General features: G+C 57.7%; 1 protein-coding gene across 3 annotated transcripts; it reads left to right on the plus strand.

Moving 5' to 3' along the window:
* The first annotated feature begins 982 nt into the window (after positions 1-982).
* Positions 983-17,395, plus strand: ANXA6 (annexin A6). Of its 3 annotated transcripts, none has more exons than XM_065848996.2 (26): positions 983-1,139; positions 3,502-3,562; positions 6,437-6,521; positions 6,791-6,885; positions 7,011-7,124; positions 7,210-7,300; positions 7,411-7,490; positions 7,567-7,623; positions 7,804-7,897; positions 7,981-8,076; positions 8,292-8,350; positions 8,630-8,752; positions 8,977-9,035; positions 9,458-9,536; positions 10,409-10,490; positions 10,731-10,825; positions 11,241-11,354; positions 11,942-12,032; positions 12,747-12,826; positions 13,022-13,075; positions 14,690-14,707; positions 15,537-15,633; positions 15,905-16,000; positions 16,296-16,354; positions 16,652-16,774; positions 17,036-17,395. In XM_065848996.2, the coding sequence occupies exons 2-26, from the start codon at positions 3,545-3,547 to the stop codon at positions 17,093-17,095; spliced, it is 2,019 nt and encodes a 672-aa protein (XP_065705068.1). In that variant the 5' UTR covers positions 983-1,139; positions 3,502-3,544; the 3' UTR covers positions 17,096-17,395. The 3 variants fall into 3 exon arrangements, with proteins under 3 accessions (XP_065705068.1, XP_065705070.1, XP_065705069.1); XM_065848997.2 differs by having other exon boundaries at positions 1,011-1,239; XM_065848998.2 differs by lacking the exon at positions 14,690-14,707.
* Positions 17,396-19,081: the final 1,686 nt, after the last annotated feature.

The raw sequence follows: 19,081 nt of genomic DNA on the forward strand, positions 1-19,081 counted from the left end.
CTCCCAAGGTGCCTCCAGTCTCCTGGGGCAGGGGATATACAGCCAGCCATCATCAGGTGTGTCACAGCCAGCCTGTGGTCCCAGCTGCCCAGGACCTCTGTCTCTCAGGTCAGGCAGGGCTGAGCAGCTCAGCCACCTTGCAGCCCCAGAGAGATGCTCCAGCCAGTAGGTACCACCAAGGCTTGGATGCCTGAAGGGTTATGTGCCAGCAGCCTTCAACATCTTGCTGGAGCCCTTGGTTTTGTTTCTGATATCAGCCAGACAGCTCCCATAGCCCCTGGGAGCCCCACCAGCTCCTCCAGCCCTTCTGTGCTGGCTAGGGCACAGGGTGGTGGCAAAGAGGGAATGTGGTTGGCCTGGGCAAGGCAGGGAAGGGAATGGCCTCAGGGTGCTGCAGCAGAAGTGCAGCCTGCCAGGAGCATCTCAGCCTGCATCTCCACCCACCACTGTGCTGCAAGATCTTCTCAGCCCTGTCTCTGCATTGGGATGGAAGGTTGGGGGGAGCAGTGAGCTGCCTCTGCCCCATGGATGCTCCTTGCAGAGCCCCAGTTATGTCCAGTAGGGTGCTAGCCCTGCCCCTTGGCTTTTGCAGAAAGTCAGGGATGGACATTTCCCAGTGAAGGGGGTAATTTGGTGTGGGTGGAAATGGCCAGCAGCAGGACAAGCATGGGAGGCAGTGGGGTACCCTGTAACTGAGCCTTCACCAGGAAACTGGGGCGGGGGGGACGGAAGGGGGTGAAATTTCCGCGGTCAAGTGCAAGCACTTTTGTCGCCTTGCACTGTGTGCGTCACCGTCGCTGGCACGCAGCCCCTGCACACACCGGTGAGGCTTTTCTGCCAAGTGACCCCCTTCCCCACACCCTGGCAGGGACAGGGTGCTTTTGTGGGCAGTATCAGGTTCCCCCTGCACTGCGAGCACCCATAACCAAGGGGCTGAGCTCCGGCATGGCGGCGAGGGTGGGAGCACAGCCGTGACCCCGGTGCCATGGCAGGCGGGGACTGGAGGGCCGGCAAGCGGTGACGTCTCACCGGGAGGAAACAGCTGCACGCCAAGGACGAGCGCACGGCCACAAGTACGCACCGAGCGTGCCGGCGGCCGCTGTTCTGCCAGCACACCCGGACGGGCCTCGGCGCTGCTCGTAAGTGTGCGGGGGGACCGTGCTGGCAGGCGAGGGGACGGTGCTGGTGTGCAAAGCCGCCGTGGTGGCGTGCAAGGGGAAGTGAGCCGTGCAAGGGGAGGTGAGCCGTGCGAGCGGAGTCTCCCTCCAAGGGGTGGCTGCAGGGGGGGGTCCTTGTTCTCTTTTTATGAAAAATTCTTCCTTTTTAACAAAAGCCGGGGGAGTGCTGCCATCGGGGTTTTTTGGGTGGGTGCTGGCGTTGCTGTGGGGCCCATGGATGTGTCCCGGCCGGGATGCGCCTTTGTGCCCCAGTGCTCCGGTGGCCGTGGACACTCCCATCCCTCCATGCAGGGGTCCCAGCTGGGCTCAGCGGGGAGGATCCCCCGGGTTCAGTACCCCCCAAGTTTTGCACCAGCAAATGCACCGTGCTTAACCCCAGAGGCACAGAGCTCTAGAAGGGCATGGGGACTTTTTGGCTCTGGGGTGGGGCAGGGCACTTTGGGGACCTCCGTTGCTTTTTTATAACCCAGCAAATCTCCCTTTCCACCCTGCGGGCAGGATGATGGGCGGCGAGGTGCTGGGTGTGGCATCGCCTTCACCACATGTGGCTCTGCTGAGAGAGCCCTGCTAGGTAGCAGGCTGCAAAAATAGCTGCTGGGCTCCTGGGAGGCCGCTGGGGTTGATGCTGCTGGGGGGACAGAGGTTTTTTTGGCAAGGGTGGGTCATTCTGCAAAGGGGACAGGCTATGCATGTCATTTAGTGTTTCTCATGGCACTTTCTGCCCAGGCACCCCCACAACCCAAATCTCCGAATCGTCTGGGCAGGGGTGTGGGTACATCCCACTGTCTGAGCTCTGCAGCCTCCAGGATTCATCACATGGATGCGGTGTGTTGGTCTGGGCATCCTCCCCGGGTCACCTACTGCCAGGGCAAGAGCTGGGGCTGCTCCCCCAGCCTCTGCAGAGATGCCAGCAGCGGTGGGGGACAGGGATGAGGCGCTGCAGAGACAGGCTGGGGACTGGGTGTGGCTGGGGATTCTCTGCCACTGCTGAGATGGCTTGGGTGGTCTCAGCCCGGCTGCTGCACGCACGGAGTGAGGCAGGAGAGCTGTGTCACACAGGGCTTTTCTCCGTTCCCTGGAGGGTGTGCATCTTCACATACGGGCTCCTGAGTGGTATTAAAAGGCTGCGTGGGGCTGGGATCCCCTGGCACACACCCAGCACCCGGCCGCAGTGCAGCCCCACCACGCTCGGGGCAGGCGGGGGCTCCCCACAGCCAGGAGCCGCAGGGAAGGGCGGCCGAGGCTTGCAGCGTCTGCAGCTGAAAAGGGAAGGGAGGTGAGGACAGCTCTGGTTTTCTGCAAAACTTCCTCCCCTCGGCAAAGACGCCTGTGGGTGCCGGGCAGTTTCCTGCATGTGAGCGGGGTGTCCCAAGGGCTGTGGGGTTGGGCGTCCCCCCGCATGGGTGCTCTCACAGGGATGCAGGGCCAAGCTGAGAAAGTTCGTGTGATTTCTCCTACTCATTCCATGGCATGAAATTGAGCTCAGCTGGGGGCAGAAATCCCCCCAGGGTGGCCCCGCTGCACCCCGAGCTTTCCTGCAACGTGTCTGGGAGGGAGGAGGGAGCTGTGCCTCATGGCTGGAGCTCAGCTGACGCTCAGCGGTTCATTCATGGCCGCGCTCCATTTTCCAGATGTTTCTCTCCCTCTGTTGGTTTTCTCAGAGCAAACGGTGCTGTCTGGGGACTTTCTCTGGGGGGATGGGGAGAGCCCACACCACAGCGGGTTGCAGCTATAAATGGTGTGAGTGTTAGAAAACAACCTGCGAGTTACCCTGGAAACCCGGCTGTGTTTCCTGGGCTCTGCTGCGTGTGTGGGACTGATAGCGGCCTTGATTTGCTGTATGGAAACTCAGATAAAAGCTGGTGATATCTCGTGGGGGCTGCCCAGCACCATTTGGCAAACAGGTGTTCCCAGCAGCTGCTGAAGCTGGGATGGCGCCAGGGCTTGGGGGGCTGCAGTGGAGCATTACAGGGTGCAGAGAGGAGGGTCAGCCCTGCAGAGGATGCTCAGCCCATTTCCACATATTCAGCACTTTCTTCCCCTCCCGGTTTCTCTCCGTGCTGGCAGGAAGCTGCGTGGGTGCCTGTCTCTGCTGCCCCCAGCCTGCGGGGTCCCCAGCACCAAAGGACCTCTGCTGCAGTGACCACAGGGTGGCTGGTGAAGCAGCACCCAGCCATCCATCGCCCTGCCCATGGGTACTGCACCCATGGCGATGGCCAGCATCAGCATTTGAGGCAGGGAGGGAGCAAAGCCTCCCTTAGTGAACACAACCTGCAGAGAAGGGGCACTTGGTTCACATCGGCTTTTCTGTTCCCTCCTGCAGCTCCTCCTTGCCCTCCCTCTGGTGATTTCCAGCTCGGGAAGCCATGGCACCCAAAGGAAAGGTAAGGGTGACCCACACACGATGGGGATGGGTACTGAGGGTGCCGCAGGGCAGACCCCAGAGCTGGGGCAGCATCTCCATCAGTGCAGCAAGGATGGTGTTGGCGTGCAGAGTGCGATGCTGTCCGGAGCCTGTTTACATTCCTGTCAGCGCTGTCTGGGTGTGATGCAGATGGGGGAAGTGCTGGAGCAGGGAGCTGGGAAAGCAGGGACAGGGAGAAGCAAAAATCCTTTTGGGATCCCAGTAGGGATAGGGGAGAGAAGCGAGGCTTTGGGAAGGGGAGGTGAAGAGATGGGGTATTTGGGCTTTCGCTGCAGAGAATTCCTGCCTGACCCTGCTGCAAGGCGTGCAGCCCTGCTTTGGCCTCTCCCCTCAGCCTGGATTTCTCCCCGCTCTGAGCTGGGGCCGGTGCAATGTGGCAGCTGGGTGAGCAGGTGCTGCCTGAAGCCAGGAAAACATCTCTGTGTGGGTGGAAAACCCTGGCAGGGTGGCAGCTGTGGCTGGCGGGGTGCAGCCTGCCCGCCGGGTGTCATGCAGGGGAGGACTCCAGTCCCAGAGCCTCCCTTCTCCACTGCTCAGGGCCAGGCTCTGCTTTCCATTCCCTGGAGAACACAAGCAGTTGTTGCCTCAAGCCCAGTTATCCACAGCTTCCCACCTGGCTGAGGGGGTGATTGCCTCTGGGTAGAGAAACTGAGGCACAGCATGGGGGAGCATCAGCCCTGCAGTGGTCCAGGACCCCGAGCAGCCGAGTGGTGGGAGAGAGAAAAGCCACGCTGGGAATTTTGCTTCCACCCTCCCGGCCCCAGCCTGGCTTATTTTTAGCCGGGAGGTCCCGGGCAGGCCGGGATGACTCAGAGGCTGGAGGAGGGGAGGCGGGGGGGGCTGGCAGCTGAAGTGAGGATGGAGAGGGGGATGGGGGTGTGAGGAGGGAGCAGTGGGCAGGATGCTATTTCCCTCTATGAGTGATGTTTCTGCACCTCCCTGGGGCTTGTTCCCACGAAGATGCAGGGAGCGTTGGGTGATGCATAGCGCTGAGTTCCTGCCTCGGTTTTCCTTGCCCCTGTTGTGGCAGGCAGCTTGTGTTTTGATGGCTCAGCAGGCAGGAACACAGCACTGCTCCTCCTTTGCATTTAACCAGGGCCAACATCTCTCCATCACCACTTGTGTGACCCCAGCACCTCCAGTCACCCTCAACCCCTACTCCTTCCTCCAGGCACCTCCTTTGCCCTGCAGCTCCTTATTCACATCACTGCAAGGCATGTGTGTGGGCAGAAGCTTGCACCAAGCCAGGAGGGTCTGTGAGCTGCCGGGAAGCAGGGCTAAATCCAGGTCTCCTGATGAATCACCTGCAATACGATCTGTCCCTGTGCCTGCCCAGCTCCCTCGAAGGGCAGTGTCTCCTCTTGGCCGACCTGCTTCCCACCACATGGGACACCAGCGCCAGCAGCTCCTCCAGAGAGATCCTGTGGGTTGTGCCCAGCCTGGACTGGTTTCTTTCTGGAAAATGAGGGTACAGAGGCTGGTTGTGTGAGATGCACAGTGAAACTGTTGTGCTGCAGCATTAGGATGGGGCCCAGGGCAGTGACACATGTGGGGCTGCCCTGTGTCCGTCACCTCAGACTCATCCTGAAGGCACTTGCTCGGCCAGGGGTGCTGGTGCTGCCTGCTTGATGCCCACCTTCTCTGGGGACATGTTGGCTTTAGATGCCCACACTGGCAACAGCCCTGGCCATTCATGCAGTTCTTGGAGATTTTAAATAAGCCCTGCAGCAGATCCTGAGCAAGCGAGCCTTGGGAGGTGTATGCACCTGGTTGGCACTTATAGAAGCAGAGCCAAGGGAGGATGCTCAGGGTTTCCCAGCATATGGACACAGCTGAGAGCCCCAGCTCAGCCTGGCTCCAAGCCATCCCACTTCCCAGTGAGACCACTAAGGAAATGCTGCTGTTCAGCGCTTACCGCTCTCTGCCCCCGGTGGGAATGTATCCCAGTTCCTTATGTGGTGCTGGGCTGGTTTCACATCTGCTTCCACACAGGGTTTGTGCTGATCCATTCAGAGTCCAGCTCAAGGCTCCACCAGGGTGAATTCCTCCAGGCGAAGGTGACTTAGGTGGGGGGAAACCCAGTCCCTGCTTCTTCCTGATGTCTCTGCTTGGGGCTGTTGCTCCTGGGCGTCCCGTTGTACAGAGCAGCAGATAGAAGTGGATCATGCCAACCCCCAGGATTTCTGAGGCTCCCAGGAAAGCCTTTCTGTGTATCCAGGATCTCTGCTCCAACCCCTTAGACCAGCTTGGGCTCTGCGGGAGCATATGCTGGGGCAGAACAAGCTGTTGGCAGCTTTAGCACTTCTCAGTGCTTTCTGCTTAGCAGCCCATGATGATTTTGTTCTGTACTTACATCTCCTTGCTTGAAGGCCATGCAGACCTTGGGCAACCTCACCATCCAGAGGGTTTCTCTGCTTGCAACAGGCTGTAGGAAATTACTGGGGGTCTGCCCCTTTTCTGCTGATGGCCCCAGATGGAGCTGAGAACCCAAAAGTGCTCAAGAAACCTCGCATCAAACAACCAGCTCTTGGTGGTATGGTGGGGAGGATTGTATCCAGCTTAAACATGAGGCACAAGCCGCAAGATATGAGAGGGAAAGCTGTTTACTCCAGTAACCTGGCACGCAAACTATTTGCATAGTGGGGAGAGCAAACAGACAAGAAAACAACTGAGGAGAAGAACAAATGTTATGTTTGAGGCTGAGCTTTGGCTTCAGGCAGCCCTGAGTGGGAGCAGACCTTGCTCCAGTCCTGCTCAGCTTCAACTTCTACTTCCCCACATCCCACCAGGGGCTGCTCCTTCTCTTCTCACCTTCGTGCCTCCTTTCTTCTAGGTCTACAGGGGGTCGGTGAAGGACTTCCAAGGCTTTGATGCCAGCCAGGATGCAGAGGCCTTGTACAATGCCATGAAGGGGCTTGGTATGGATGCTCCTCTGGACTGTCACCCTCATGTCCCCTTGGTTGACCCTTGCATGGCTGGGCATCCTGCATCGCCTCCTATCTCAGCTGCTTTAGCAGTGTGTCAGGACCTCTCCTGGCTCTGCTTTCCTCCCTGGAGCTGGCTCAGCTCTGCTTCTTCTCCCAGCCCCAAGCAGTTTTGGGCACAGGACGGTGGCTATGATGAGCCCCAGCCATGGGGGATGAGACCCAACCATGGGGCGAAATGTGACTCCCATCTCTCCCTGCAGGCAGTGACAAGGAGGCCATCCTCGACCTCATCACGTCCAGAAGCAACAAGCAGCGAGTGGAAATCTGCCAAGCCTACAAGTCCCAATATGGGAAGGTAACGGCAGAAATGCTCCCTGGTCCATGTCCCTGCTGCCCACACAGGGACCCACTGCTCCCTGGACCCACTGAGAGACGCTGTGGAGCAAAGGGTCCCCCAGCCCGTTTCTCCCCTTCCACCAGGACCTCATCGCAGACCTCAAGTATGAACTGACGGGCAAGTTTGAGCGGCTGATCGTGAGCCTGATGCGGCCCCCACCTTACAGTGATGCCAAGGAGATCAAAGATGCCATTGCGGTAAGGGGTGGGCAGCCCCCCCGGGGCCTCTCTGAGGACACCCCAGCTGGCCCTGCTACTCACGGGGCTGCGTCTCTGCCCGCAGGGCATTGGCACGGATGAGAAGTGCCTCATCGAGATCCTTGCCTCCCGCACCAACCAGGAGATCCACGACCTGGTGGCTGCCTACAAAGATGGTGAGGGCTGGGGGAGGGTGGGGGCTGCCCGGTGTCTCCTCAGGCCAGGAAAATGGGCAGAGTTAAGGGGATCCAGGTCTCCAGGACTTGACCTCTCTCTCTTCCACCAGCCTACGAGAGAGACCTGGAGGCTGATATTGTTGGAGACACATCTGGCCACTTCAAGAAGATGCTTGTCGTTCTGCTGCAGGTATCTCTGTCTGTCTGGTGTCTGCAGGCAGCTGGTGCCTGAGCCTGGCAGCACTGAGCCTGTCTCTGTCCTGCAGGGCTGCAGGGAGGAGGACGATGTGGTGAGCGAGGACCTGGTGGAGCAGGATGCCAAGGTGAGGCTTGGTTGGTCACTGAGATGGGTGTCATCTGGGCAGAGATGGGGCTGCTGGCACTGGCACCACACAGACCTAGTGCTGCAAAGGGTGGGCAGGTGCTGATGATGCCCATGCTTGGGCAGAGCCTCATGTGAGCAGCACCCTGACTGGTCTCTGCCACCTTCCCCATCCCACAAGGACCTGCTGGAAGCTGGTGAGCAGAAATGGGGCACGGACGAGGCCCAGTTCATCTACATCCTTGGCCGGCGAAGCAAGCAGCACCTCCGCCTGGGTAAGCATCTCCTGCAAGCCTGGAGCTGGGCTTGAATGTATCTTGGCAGCCTCTCCAGGCATCATCTCACTCTCATTCCACAGTCTTTGATGAGTACCTGAAGATTTCTGGGAAACCGATTGAGAGGAGCATCCGAGGAGAGCTCTCTGGGGACTTCGAGAAGCTGATGCTGGCTGTGGGTAAGTCGGTCCCTGCGTGGGGGTGTTGCAAAAGCACACCACTGGCCTTGCTGGGGTGGAAGGGCTCTGCGCAAGAACCAGCAGTTTGGGATTGTGGCTGTCCCCAGTTTCAGGGAGGCTCCTTCAGGACAGGTGGGGATGCTGACTGTGGGGGGCTGGAGGCACTGGGGAAGCCGTGTACTGGCTCCCCTCACCCTGTTTCTGTTTCCCCACAGTGAAGTGTGTCCGAAGCACAGCAGAGTATTTTGCAGAAAGGCTCTACAAGGCCATGAAGGTGAGTGGATCACCCCTTCCCCGGTGGGTTTCTCGCAGTGCTGTAGGCAGCTGGCCAAGGAGGGGTCCCCTTGCCATGGGTGTTGCTGGAGGGCAGGGTGACACAGGTCCATGAAGACAGGACCTATATGACCTGGGGTCTTTGTTCTTCCCTCCAAAGGAGTTATTCATTCAGACCCGGGGCTGGGTAGAAATCTGACAGAGGGTCCCCCAAATGCGATCGGCTGAACAGGGTTGCTTGGCTATCCCAGGCGTGACGCAGGGGGCTCCTCCGTTGCAGGGGCTGGGCACGAGGGACAACACGCTGATCCGCATCATGGTGTCCCGCAGCGAGATCGACATGCTGGACATCCGTGAGGTGTTCAGGACCAAATATGAGAAGTCTCTCTACAACATGATAAAGGTAAGTGCTGAGGTGCCTGGTCACCTCAGAGGGTGCTCTGAGCTGCTGCCAGTGCTGCTCCCTCCTGATGACTGTTGGGGGGCTGAGCCCCCTCCCCAGCCACCCTATGCTGGGTGTCCATCTCTGAGAACAAGGCTCAGGGAATTCCCTCTCCAGGTGCCCATCCCATGGCACTACAAGAACCTCCCTGCCTCATGGGTCTCCACCTCTGTCTGTCTTTCCAGGAGGACACCTCTGGGGAGTACAAGAAGGCCCTGCTGAAGTTGTGCGGAGGGGACGATGAGTAAGATTGCCTGTCACCCTGTCTGTCCCTCTTTATCCCCTTGGTGTTGGGTACAAACCTCTGGATCCGAACTGGCAGCCATATGGTGGTATCTGCAGTGCCTTTGGGCAGGGAGAGCCATGGAGCACACGGCTGCTCCACTGTTCCCAGAGGAGAGAGGGTCTGTGGGGGCTCCTGGACAAGAAGTCCAGGGGCAGACACTCGGAGGGCGGATGATCTGATGGGGGCGGTTGGGGTTTACCGCCCGCTTCCCCCCATTCCCACCCAGCCCCACAGCAGCACCCAGGACCTGCCCTCATGCCCAGCACCTGGTGGGCACAAAACACCCCTCATGGAGGGGCAGGACAGGGCGGGGGGCAGCTGCTGGTGGGGCACAGGGTCCCCAGGGCTCACTGTCCCTTGTCCTTGCCCTCCCCTTGCAGTGCCGCAGGTGAGTTCTTCCCCGAGGCGGCGCAGGTGGCGTATCGGATGTGGGAGCTTAGCGCGGTGGCCAAAGTAGAGGTCAGCACCCCCTAGCCCCCGTACCCCCTCTGCTCCCCACCAGCTTGGGATCTGTGGCTGCTCCTCTCTGCTGTGGGACACAGCCAGCCCTGCACCTCTGCTCTTCCTGCTCTGTGGCTTCTCTCAACACTTTTCTCTGGTTTTGGGGCAGGAGGTTGGTGGGACATAACCCCAGCAGAGCTGACTGCCCCCCATGAGCTCCACTAATCCCTCCTCTCTCCAAGACCCCCCCTCCCTCAGGGTGACAGCCCCTGCATGTCTGTGCAATGCATCAGTTGCAGCCATGGCTCTGGTGCCCCCGCCGGAGACTTCTTGTACCCCAGCGCACCCCACCCTGACCCAGGGCACAGCTGTGCCATGGGGAGCCAGCACCCTGCATGCAGCTGGAGGCACCCACAAAAAGGTGCATAGGGACATGCAGAAAAAGCTCTCTCAGCCCTATGTGCACAGGGAGAACAGAGATGTGCTGGGAGCTGTAAGGATGCAGCAGGGTAGAATTCCAAGGCAGGAGCAGGCAGCCTTTCAGTGACTCCTCTTATGGCTCTCAGCTGATGTGGCCAGCCCCACTTGAGATGTGTCAGTGCTAGGGGCGGCGGGTATGACACTGAGCAGGACAGTGAGACTCCAGGGACTGTCTGTTGCCATCTTCTCCCTGCTCTCTGCTACCCTGGCTTTGGTTTGCCCCTCAAAGGAAGGGGTGACAATGGCAGGGATGTCCTCACTGAGCGCCAGGTGCTTGCACTAACACACGACCTGCTTTGGCCTTGGCTTGTCAGGTGGCACTCTCTGTCCCTCTCTCCCTTCCTCCCTCCCTCTCTCCCTCCATCCCATTCCCCTCAGGGATGATCCCAAACCTCTCTGTGTACCCACAGCTGCGAGGAACCGTGCAGCCTGCAGGAAGCTTCAATGATGATGGGGACGCGCAGGTGCTGAGGAAGGCAATGAAGGGCCTGGGTAAGTGGGGACCGTGCACCCAGTGCCCCCATTCCTGCTGCTCCTCACCAACTCCTGGGGCAGAAAACCCACCCTGGCCCACACAGAGGTGTGTGAAAGCCCCAGGGGGATCAAAGAGATGGTTGTGGAGCTGTGGGAGCTCTCCATTCCCCACCTCCCCAGCCTGCAGGGGTGGGGGTGATATGGTGTGGCTCTGTTGGCCCCCCAAGGCTCTCCCCAGCATCTCTGCTGGCATTGCAGGCACAGACGAAGGGGCCATCATCGATGTGTTGACACAGAGGAGCAACGCCCAGAGGCAGCAGATCCTGAAGGCTTACAAGGCTCACTATGGCCGGGTACTGCTGCTGACCCTGCTGCTGCCCTGCTCCTGCTTCCTGCCCCCTCCCATGCTGAGTTCTGCCCCTTGCTGGATGAAATCCTGCCCAGGGAGGGGTGGGAAGCCGGGGCACCCCTATTTGTCTTGGCATGACTCCCCTGAGGAAGACCAAGTGGTCAATCAGCCTCCAGCTCTGGGTGCACCCCCAGCCTGAGGGGAGTGTGTCCCTGTTTATTTGCTCCATCCTCAGCCCCATACAAACTCCAGAGCCTGGATCTCACCAGAGCTACCCCTTAAAATGTGACCTTAAACTGCCCCAAGGGTCTTCCCAGATGCCTCCCACCTCCACACTCTCTTCCCCTGTTCTCTTCCCCATGTTGCCTTGGCTGGTCCGTCCCCGTGGAAGGAGCCTGAACCCTCAAATGCTTTTGCAGGATCTGATGGCAGACCTGAAATCCGAGCTGTCGGGCAGCCTGGCCAAGCTGATCCTCGGGCTCATGCTGACACCGGCGCAGTACGATGCCAAACAGCTGAGGAAGGCTGTGGAGGTAACTGCTGCACTGGTGGTACTGGCCCCAGCATATGAGGATATGGTGTTTTTTGCTGTGGCTGTATCTGGGGCTGTGAGCACACCCTGGCTTCACAGGCCCCCAGGCTCTCATCTCCTATATGGAAGGAAAGCAGAGCAGAAAGCAGCAGGACAAAGACCTGGTTTGCATTCAAGACCTTCTGGGAGCCCAGTTTGGCCTCTTTTCAGCCCAGCATGCTCTAGCCAGCACAAAGCTGCTCAGAGAGGCATCCCATTGCTTTGCAGAGCATTTCCAGTTTGCAGCAGGAGCAGTGCCCTGCCAGGCACAGGCAGCCACAGGAGAGCCAGGGTAGGGGCAAACCAGTGGTGTGCACCAGTGCTCACCAGTCACACCAGTTGGGACCCCACTGGCAGCACACTTGGACACTTTTGTGCTTGTTCCCACCACCCTGTTGGGCCATTTGCTGGACTTTGACTTCGGACACATAGTAGCCCTGGGGTTTGAGCAGCCCCTTCTTGCCTGGCACTGGTGGGGTGATGCCACAGTGTCCCCATCCAGCGCTGGCACCCACAGCACCCCACCACCACCACACTGGTCTCTTCCAGGGAGCTGGCACAGACGAGAGTGTCCTCATTGAAATCATGGCCACGCGGAACAACCAGGAGATCGCAGCTATCAACGCGGCATATCAGGAAGGTACGGCACAGGGTGGGACACGGGGAATGCCTGGGTCCTGGGCACAGACTGTGTTTAACATTGTACAAGGTCTTCTTTAGAGCCCAGGGTACAACTGTTATCCCTGGGCTGGGTCCATGGCTTGGCACTGTGAATGTCTATTAGTCCTTCCAGGCAAGAGCAGATCTTTTCCAGGTCCAACACATTATTAAAGAGCAGTGGAAACATGAGATGAGGCTGGCAGGAGCCCTCAAATCCATCCTGTGATTTCTCACACCTCCAGACCATACACTTCTCTTTCCCTTCCATCCGTGTGCCCTTCTCCCTAGGGAACAAGAGCTGCAAGCTCCAAGTTAAATCCCCAGCCTCTTCTCTACCAGCAAGCCAATAATTTTAGCCAGACACTCACACCCAGCAGAGCACTGCTCTTGGCCCTTCTCCATGTCATGGTGACATGCCCCAGCTCCACCACCAATATCTCGTCCCCTGAAAGCTCTTTTGCAATGACTCTTTCTCTCAGGAGCACATGGAGCAAGAGCCTGTGCTCATTCCCAGGGCATTAGAGCTGCTGGGCCTGAAAACAGCAGGTGGGGGCATCTGCTTCAGCCATGCTAAGGCTGGAGGATGGGCCTCCCCATCATCCACGGGCCCCACGGGGATCACAGGCATGACAAGGGGGGTGGGAAGCAGAGTGGCAGGTGGGGTGCAGGGCTCATCTGTCCCCCTTCTCCACAGCCTACCACAAGCGCCTGGAAGATGACCTGAGCTCTGACACATCGGGGCATTTCAAGAGGATTCTTGTCTCCCTGGCTCTGGTAAGGGTGGCTTTCTCACTGGAGATGGTCCCCTCCCTACTACAGGCAGTGGTGGGTGGTCTGCAAGGATGTGATGATGGAGAAGACATCGCCCAGCTGGGCAGTGCTGCTGGACCTTGCCTGCCATCCCCTCATTTGGGGCTCTCCTGAGAGATGTCCTCTCTCCAGCTCCATAAGTTTTTTATTGAACCACAGGGCAACCGCGATGAGGGACCAGAGAACCTCACCCAGGCACACGAAGATGCCAAGGTAAGAACCATCCTGGCAGTGCTGTTACAGGTCGTGTGTCACAAAAATGAGGATGTTGCATCACCTGGCCTGAAAATGGCATCCTCAGGGAAGCAAATTATGCTGGGGTGGGGTCTCAAGCTGCAGGTGGAGATGCCAGGTGAAAGGATGCCCTTGGAGGTCAAGCTCCCACACCCGATTTCCGATGCCCTGGGCTCTACTGCTCTATACACGTGGAAGCTGCAAATCAGGAGAGCAGCCCCTAGGAGTTCCCAGCCCCAGGGGCTGCAGCATTTTTTCTGCAAAGCTGCTGATTCAGGGTCCAGCAACACACAGCAATGTTGAAATTTGGCACTCAAGCTTCAAAGGCGGCTTTGGGCTGGTCTGCCGGAGCCACCCACCTTTTGTGTTGTGCAAGGGCAGCCCTGAAGCCTAAGCTGCTTTTTACACAGCCAGTGTGCTAGGATGCCAGCCACAGCGCCCAAACCATTACCCCATCTTTACTGGGCTGCGGTGAGCCAGGAATGGAGAAAGAATGCTGAGCAGCCAGAAACGGTGCAGGAGGGGTGCTGGGGCCCCATTGCCTGGCTGTGTGTGCACCTTGGCCTCCTGCTCCTTTGGGCCAGTCTTGCAGCACTTAAAAGGGGCCGATAAGAAAGATGGGGGCAGACTTCTTAGCAGGGCCTGTTGCAAAAGGACAAGGGGGAATGTTTTTTAACTAGAGGAGGGGAGATTCAGGCTACACATGGGGAAGAAATTTTTTACAATGAGGGTGGTGAAACTCTGTCCCAAATTGCCCAGAGAGGTGGTGGATGAGACATCCCAGGCCAGGCTGGATGGGGCTCTGAGCAACCTGATCTGGGTGAAGATGTTGAACTGGATGAGCTTTGACGGTCCTTTCCAACTCAAACTACTCTGTGATTCCCTGAGAGGGACTGGAGAAGCTCAGTGCTGAGCAGAGTCTGAGCTCTCGCTTGGCTGTCCTGCCCCAGCACCACCAGCTCTAACCCGTACTGCCAGCTCTAACCCGTACTGCCAGCTCTAACCCGTACTGCCAGCTCTAACCCGTACTGCCAGCTCTAACACATCCCGGCAGCAGCAGATGTGCAGCTCTCCTGGCGGGGCTGCTGCCGGCAGAGGGAGCAGGTGCTGTGCTGCCTGCGCCCCGTCATATGCGCTGCCGCTTGCCTCGACCTGCTGCGGAGAAAGAGAGAGCCAGGCATGACAAACACAGGGACGAGCCAGCCAGGCGGCAGCTGGCCTGGCACTGCACTGTATTTTGCCAGCAAAGTTGCTCTCATCCTCTTGCTGCCTGTGCCTGGCAGAGGCGGGCAGCGTGGTGGGAGCCAGCCTGGGGCCAGGCAAGGATGCTCCCCAAGGAGCAACGGGCTGGTACCCATAGCCCAGAGGTGAGGAGCACACTTTGCTTGGCCAAAGACCACCCCCTACCTCATCCCAAACTGCAGGAGGACACAGGTCCTAAAATCAGGCCCACTCCCAGGGAAGCAGGGGAGCTGGAGACAGGTCATTTGAGGGGATTTTGCTAGACTTCCCTCACTTTGTCAGGAAAGCATAAAGGTTGAGCAACATCTTCTGACCCTGTTGTCTTCCTGTCTCTCTCTTTCTCTCCACCAGGTTGTTGCTGAGACCCTGGTGAGTGCCTGCCCTTTCGCTCCTCAGCCTTCTGCATATTTGAGGGGATGCTGGGGTCCCAGGGCTGGGAGGAGCAACCCCATGTGCCGGGACTCCTTCGGTTGTGCAGGCTCAGCTTGCTTGGGGCTCCAGGGTCCTTGCATGAGGATGGGTTGGCAGGGGGACAGATGGGACCTGCATGAGGACATTTCCCTGCAGAGCTGGGCAGGGAGAGGAAAAGTCACCTTCCTGCCCTTGGGAGGGTTGGGAACCAATCCTGCCTGCATGCAGGACTCATGCTCCTGGCAGCATGGGACTCAGGACTGGCTTTCTTGGCTCACCGAAAGTGGAAACTGGGGAAGGGGCGACTTTCTCCTACAATAACTTAATAGGAGCGGTGTGTACAGACTCCTCACTGAGCCCCACAGCAGTGGGGCAGCCATTTCACACACAGGCAGTGCTGCTACAGCCCAGAGTGGAGGGTGGCTCCTGTGTCTGGCAGCTCTGAATTTTCTGTTCAGTCCTGGTCATCCCAAATACATCCTCCCCAAAGGACAAAAAAAAGTCTTAACCATGAGCATTGCAAAGCTTTTTTTCATAAAAACTGGAAAATGTCTTTTCTCAGAAGAAATATTCTATGTGAGTGTGCAGCTGTGCACCTTCACATCCATGCAAAGAAAATGCCTTTTTTTGCCCCCAAAAAAAGCTATTTTCCTGCTCTTGAGAGGCTACCCTCTTTGCAAGAGGGTTTTCAGGACTGGCTGTCCCAGGAAAAACTGTTTGACATCTTTGCCCCTCTCTGCTATGCCTGTCCCCCTGCCTCCCTCTTCACTCTCGGTTGCTCTCCCAGAAACTTGCTGATGTCTCCAGCAACGACTCCAGCGACTCCCTGGAGACCCGCTTCCTCAGCATCCTCTGCACCCGCAGCTACCCCCACCTCCGCAGAGGTAGGACCACCTTTCTCCATCACTGCTGGACCCTCAGCTGTGACACAACTGTTTTGATTTGGGCTGGATGGAGACTCCTGGGCAGCAGGAGGTTGGGGTGGCCCTGTCTCCCCAGTGGTGGGAGGAGATGGCATTTGGGGGGGCTGGTTGAGGTCAGCAAAGCCTGCTCTGGTCCCATGTGATCCAGAAGCCTCCATGGGTGAGGCTCAGGCCTCCTGGGGCTGGGATGGAGCGGCTCCACAGTGACCCTCTCCTCTTCCCCCATCCCCAGTGTTTCAGGAGTTCATCAAAATGACCAACCATGACGTGGAGCATGCCATCAGGAAGCGGATGTCGGGAGATGTGCGGGATGCCTTCCTGGCCATCGGTCAGTGCCCGGCGGGTGCTCTCTTGGGGCAGGGCTGCCCAGTGGGCAGGCAGCCCCTTCTCCTGCCTCTGTCAAGGCAACATGGGGGCAGATTCCAGCTGCTTTTGGGCCATGGAGACCTTCAGCGTGGTGTGGAGTTGGGGCATTTTTAGGGCATCCTACAGAGCTAAGCCTACACTCCTGTACCAACGAGGGTTTGCAGCTGACCCAATGGGTGGCACAGCTCCTTAGTGCGACGTGTCCCCTGGGTGCTGCCAGCCAGGAGCCCACTTTCTCTCCTCTTTGTGTGTTGCAGTCCGGAGCGTGAAGAACAAGCCAGCCTTCTTCGCTGACAAGCTCTACAAGTCCATGAAGGTGCAGATGGGTTCTCTGGGGGCTGGGCTGGGCACACAGATGCCCTTTGGGATTCTTTGATTTAACTCCATGGCAGTGATGCAGTTTGGCTCCCAGCCATCCCCAACAGAGCATGGCAGGGCTGAGCTCAAATATTGCATCAACTTTCTGAGTTAGCAGGGGACACTGCAGACTTGTGTCTTGCTGGCAGCAAGCCCAGCATGTTTCCAGGCAGAGATCCCCAGTTTGGACTGTCTTGGGGGGCTATCCCTGAGCCCCAGTGACTCTGGGCTTATTTGCTTAAGCTTCCCTTTGCAGGGTGCTGGCACGGATGAGAGGACCCTCACTCGGATCATGATTTCCCGGAGCGAGATCGACCTGTTGAACATCCGGGGCGAGTTCATAGACCTGTTTGACAAATCACTGCACCACATGATTGAGGTGAGAGGATGCAGGCATTCCCTCCCTGGCTTGTCTGGCTGAGCCCTAAGCGGTGCCATGCACAGGGCTGAGCATCACCTGCCCCAGCCAGCCCCCGTGTTGGCAGGTCTAGCTGTAGAGGAGACATGCCAACATTTCCCACTGCTGTAAAGATGCCTGCAGGGTGGCCAGGGCATGGAGTGATGCCTTCCCCATGCCCAGCGCCTTGAACTGGGTGTCCCTGGGGCAGACAGGTCTCTGACACGGGTCTCCCTCTTGCAGAAGGACACCTCCGGCGACTACCGCAAGGCTCTGCTGGCCCTGTGCGGTGGGGAGGACTAGGCGGCCGCAGGAGCCCCTTCTTCTTGTCTGAGCCAGCACACGCACACCCACCGCCTTGATGTCACTGCAGCTTTGGGGGACATTCGGGTCCCTGCAGAGGACAACTCACTTTGCGCTGGAAAGCAGCACCACGTTGCAAATGGGGAGTCTTGGGGAAGGGAGCAGAAGGGTCTGGGTTAGGGGGGTTGTTGTCTGTCTCGGTGCAAAACAATTCATACCCAAACACGCCACTAACCCAGGAATCTACCCAGATGGAAAAGACAATTTTAAATCTCATAAATAAAACCTTACTGTTGCTGACCCTGGGGCAAGAGCAGTCAATTTATTGAGCCAGGTTTGGGTGGGACTGGCCTGTGCTGAGACGTGTCAGGGTCTCTTGGTCCTGCAGGCAGGATCCCAGCCCTGGAGACCCCAAAGCCCATCTGAGCAGTATCGCAGAGTCCCCTGCTGCCGAGAAAGCAGCTAGAAATGTGTCTGGAGCTGGCAGCAGCAAGGGATTTCACTGAGAGCTTCACTTCACACCTCTGAAAACCCCCGGCAGGGTTCGTGCCATTGTGTGGATGGTGTTTTCATAAAACAGATACAAATCTGACTTGATGGCATCCGCCTGTCCTTGCACGTGGTTTCCTGTGCTTTCAAGCTGCTGAAGAAGCAGTTGAAAGGCACATGCCATAGAGGCTACACCCCAAAACAGTTTATGTTTGCACTTCCCCCCAGCGCCTAGCCAAAAATAACTGGAATTTCCAAAACTGGGAAATTCCAGCACTTTCAATTGTTTCCAAGTTGGAACAAAAAGTCTTGAACACCCAAGTCTTCCTCAGAACAGGTGGGTGAGGAAAGCTTCACTTGCACAATATCAAAGCAGCATTAGGAATAATAACACAATATTATTCTAGCACTTTAAAACCAGCTGAGGTCAAGAAGCAATCAATGTGTAGAGACAAACCAGGGAAGTTGAAACAACTCAGCTGGTTGTTATTTCACTAAAAATTCCCTCAATGCCTTCCTGTAAAACATCCCCTTGTAACAAAATCACCTTTCTCAGGGAAAAAGGGCCTGGCTGAAGCTTTTTCACACTTCCACAGAGATTTGGGCTCCTCTGTCTTGCCCCATGTGTAATGAGGAATGGGCACCCCAGTCCTGGTGGCACATGGGTGGGTTGAGCCCACAGCAGCTTGTCCAGGAACCTGCTGTGAAGGCTTTGAGCAGATGCAGATGATGTTCTGAAGGGAGGATATAACCCAAATCTTCATTTCCCCATCTCAGCACAGTAGCTCGCAGCAGAGGTGTGAGGCACAGCAGAGCTGGCCGCATCCCCGTAGTTGGGAACAGGGCTCTTGGTGACCAGGCTGTGATGTCCAAGGAAGTTTTGGGGCTCAGGAGACAGCCCAGCACCCCTGAAAGAGACAGATTTGAGGCAGTGGAGCTCTTCTTCTCCAGACAGCGTGGAAAATCTGCTTGGCATTAGCACGGGGCTGCAACACATGAGCCATCATCCTGCCTCCTCTGTTTTGCCAAATCTGGGGTGCATACAGGGGGGTGTATGCGCTGGGCACAGGCAGAAACACTCCAGTGACATTTCTGGCTGTGCCACAATTGCTCTAAGCCTGTCACTGGTGACTTCATCACCCCCAGCCCAGCTCCGGGCGATGCTGCTGTAAGGAAGCCTGACTGACCCCAACGCACTGGTCCCAAGGCCAGGAATTTCCCTGGCACCCACTGCCAGCTGCTCCTGTGATGAGGGCAAGATACCAGAGTCACACAGTGTTTGGGGACAGGGAGGGAGAACAAGATGGGATTTCCTCCTCAGAGCAACTCCCTCTCCTGGAAAGTTCTGCTGCCAAAAAGCCTTCGTCCTGCTTCAGCTCCATAGTGATCCATCTCCAGCAGCGGTTGTGACAGCTGGAACAGAAAACAGCCAGCAGCATTTTAATCGCTGCAAATACTTAAGTATACTCAATATCCTATTTAGGCACAGGGTATTTC

Source organism: Patagioenas fasciata, chromosome 14, assembly GCF_037038585.1.
Source record: "Patagioenas fasciata isolate bPatFas1 chromosome 14, bPatFas1.hap1, whole genome shotgun sequence".
NCBI classification, from domain to species: Eukaryota; Metazoa; Chordata; class Aves; order Columbiformes; family Columbidae; genus Patagioenas; species Patagioenas fasciata.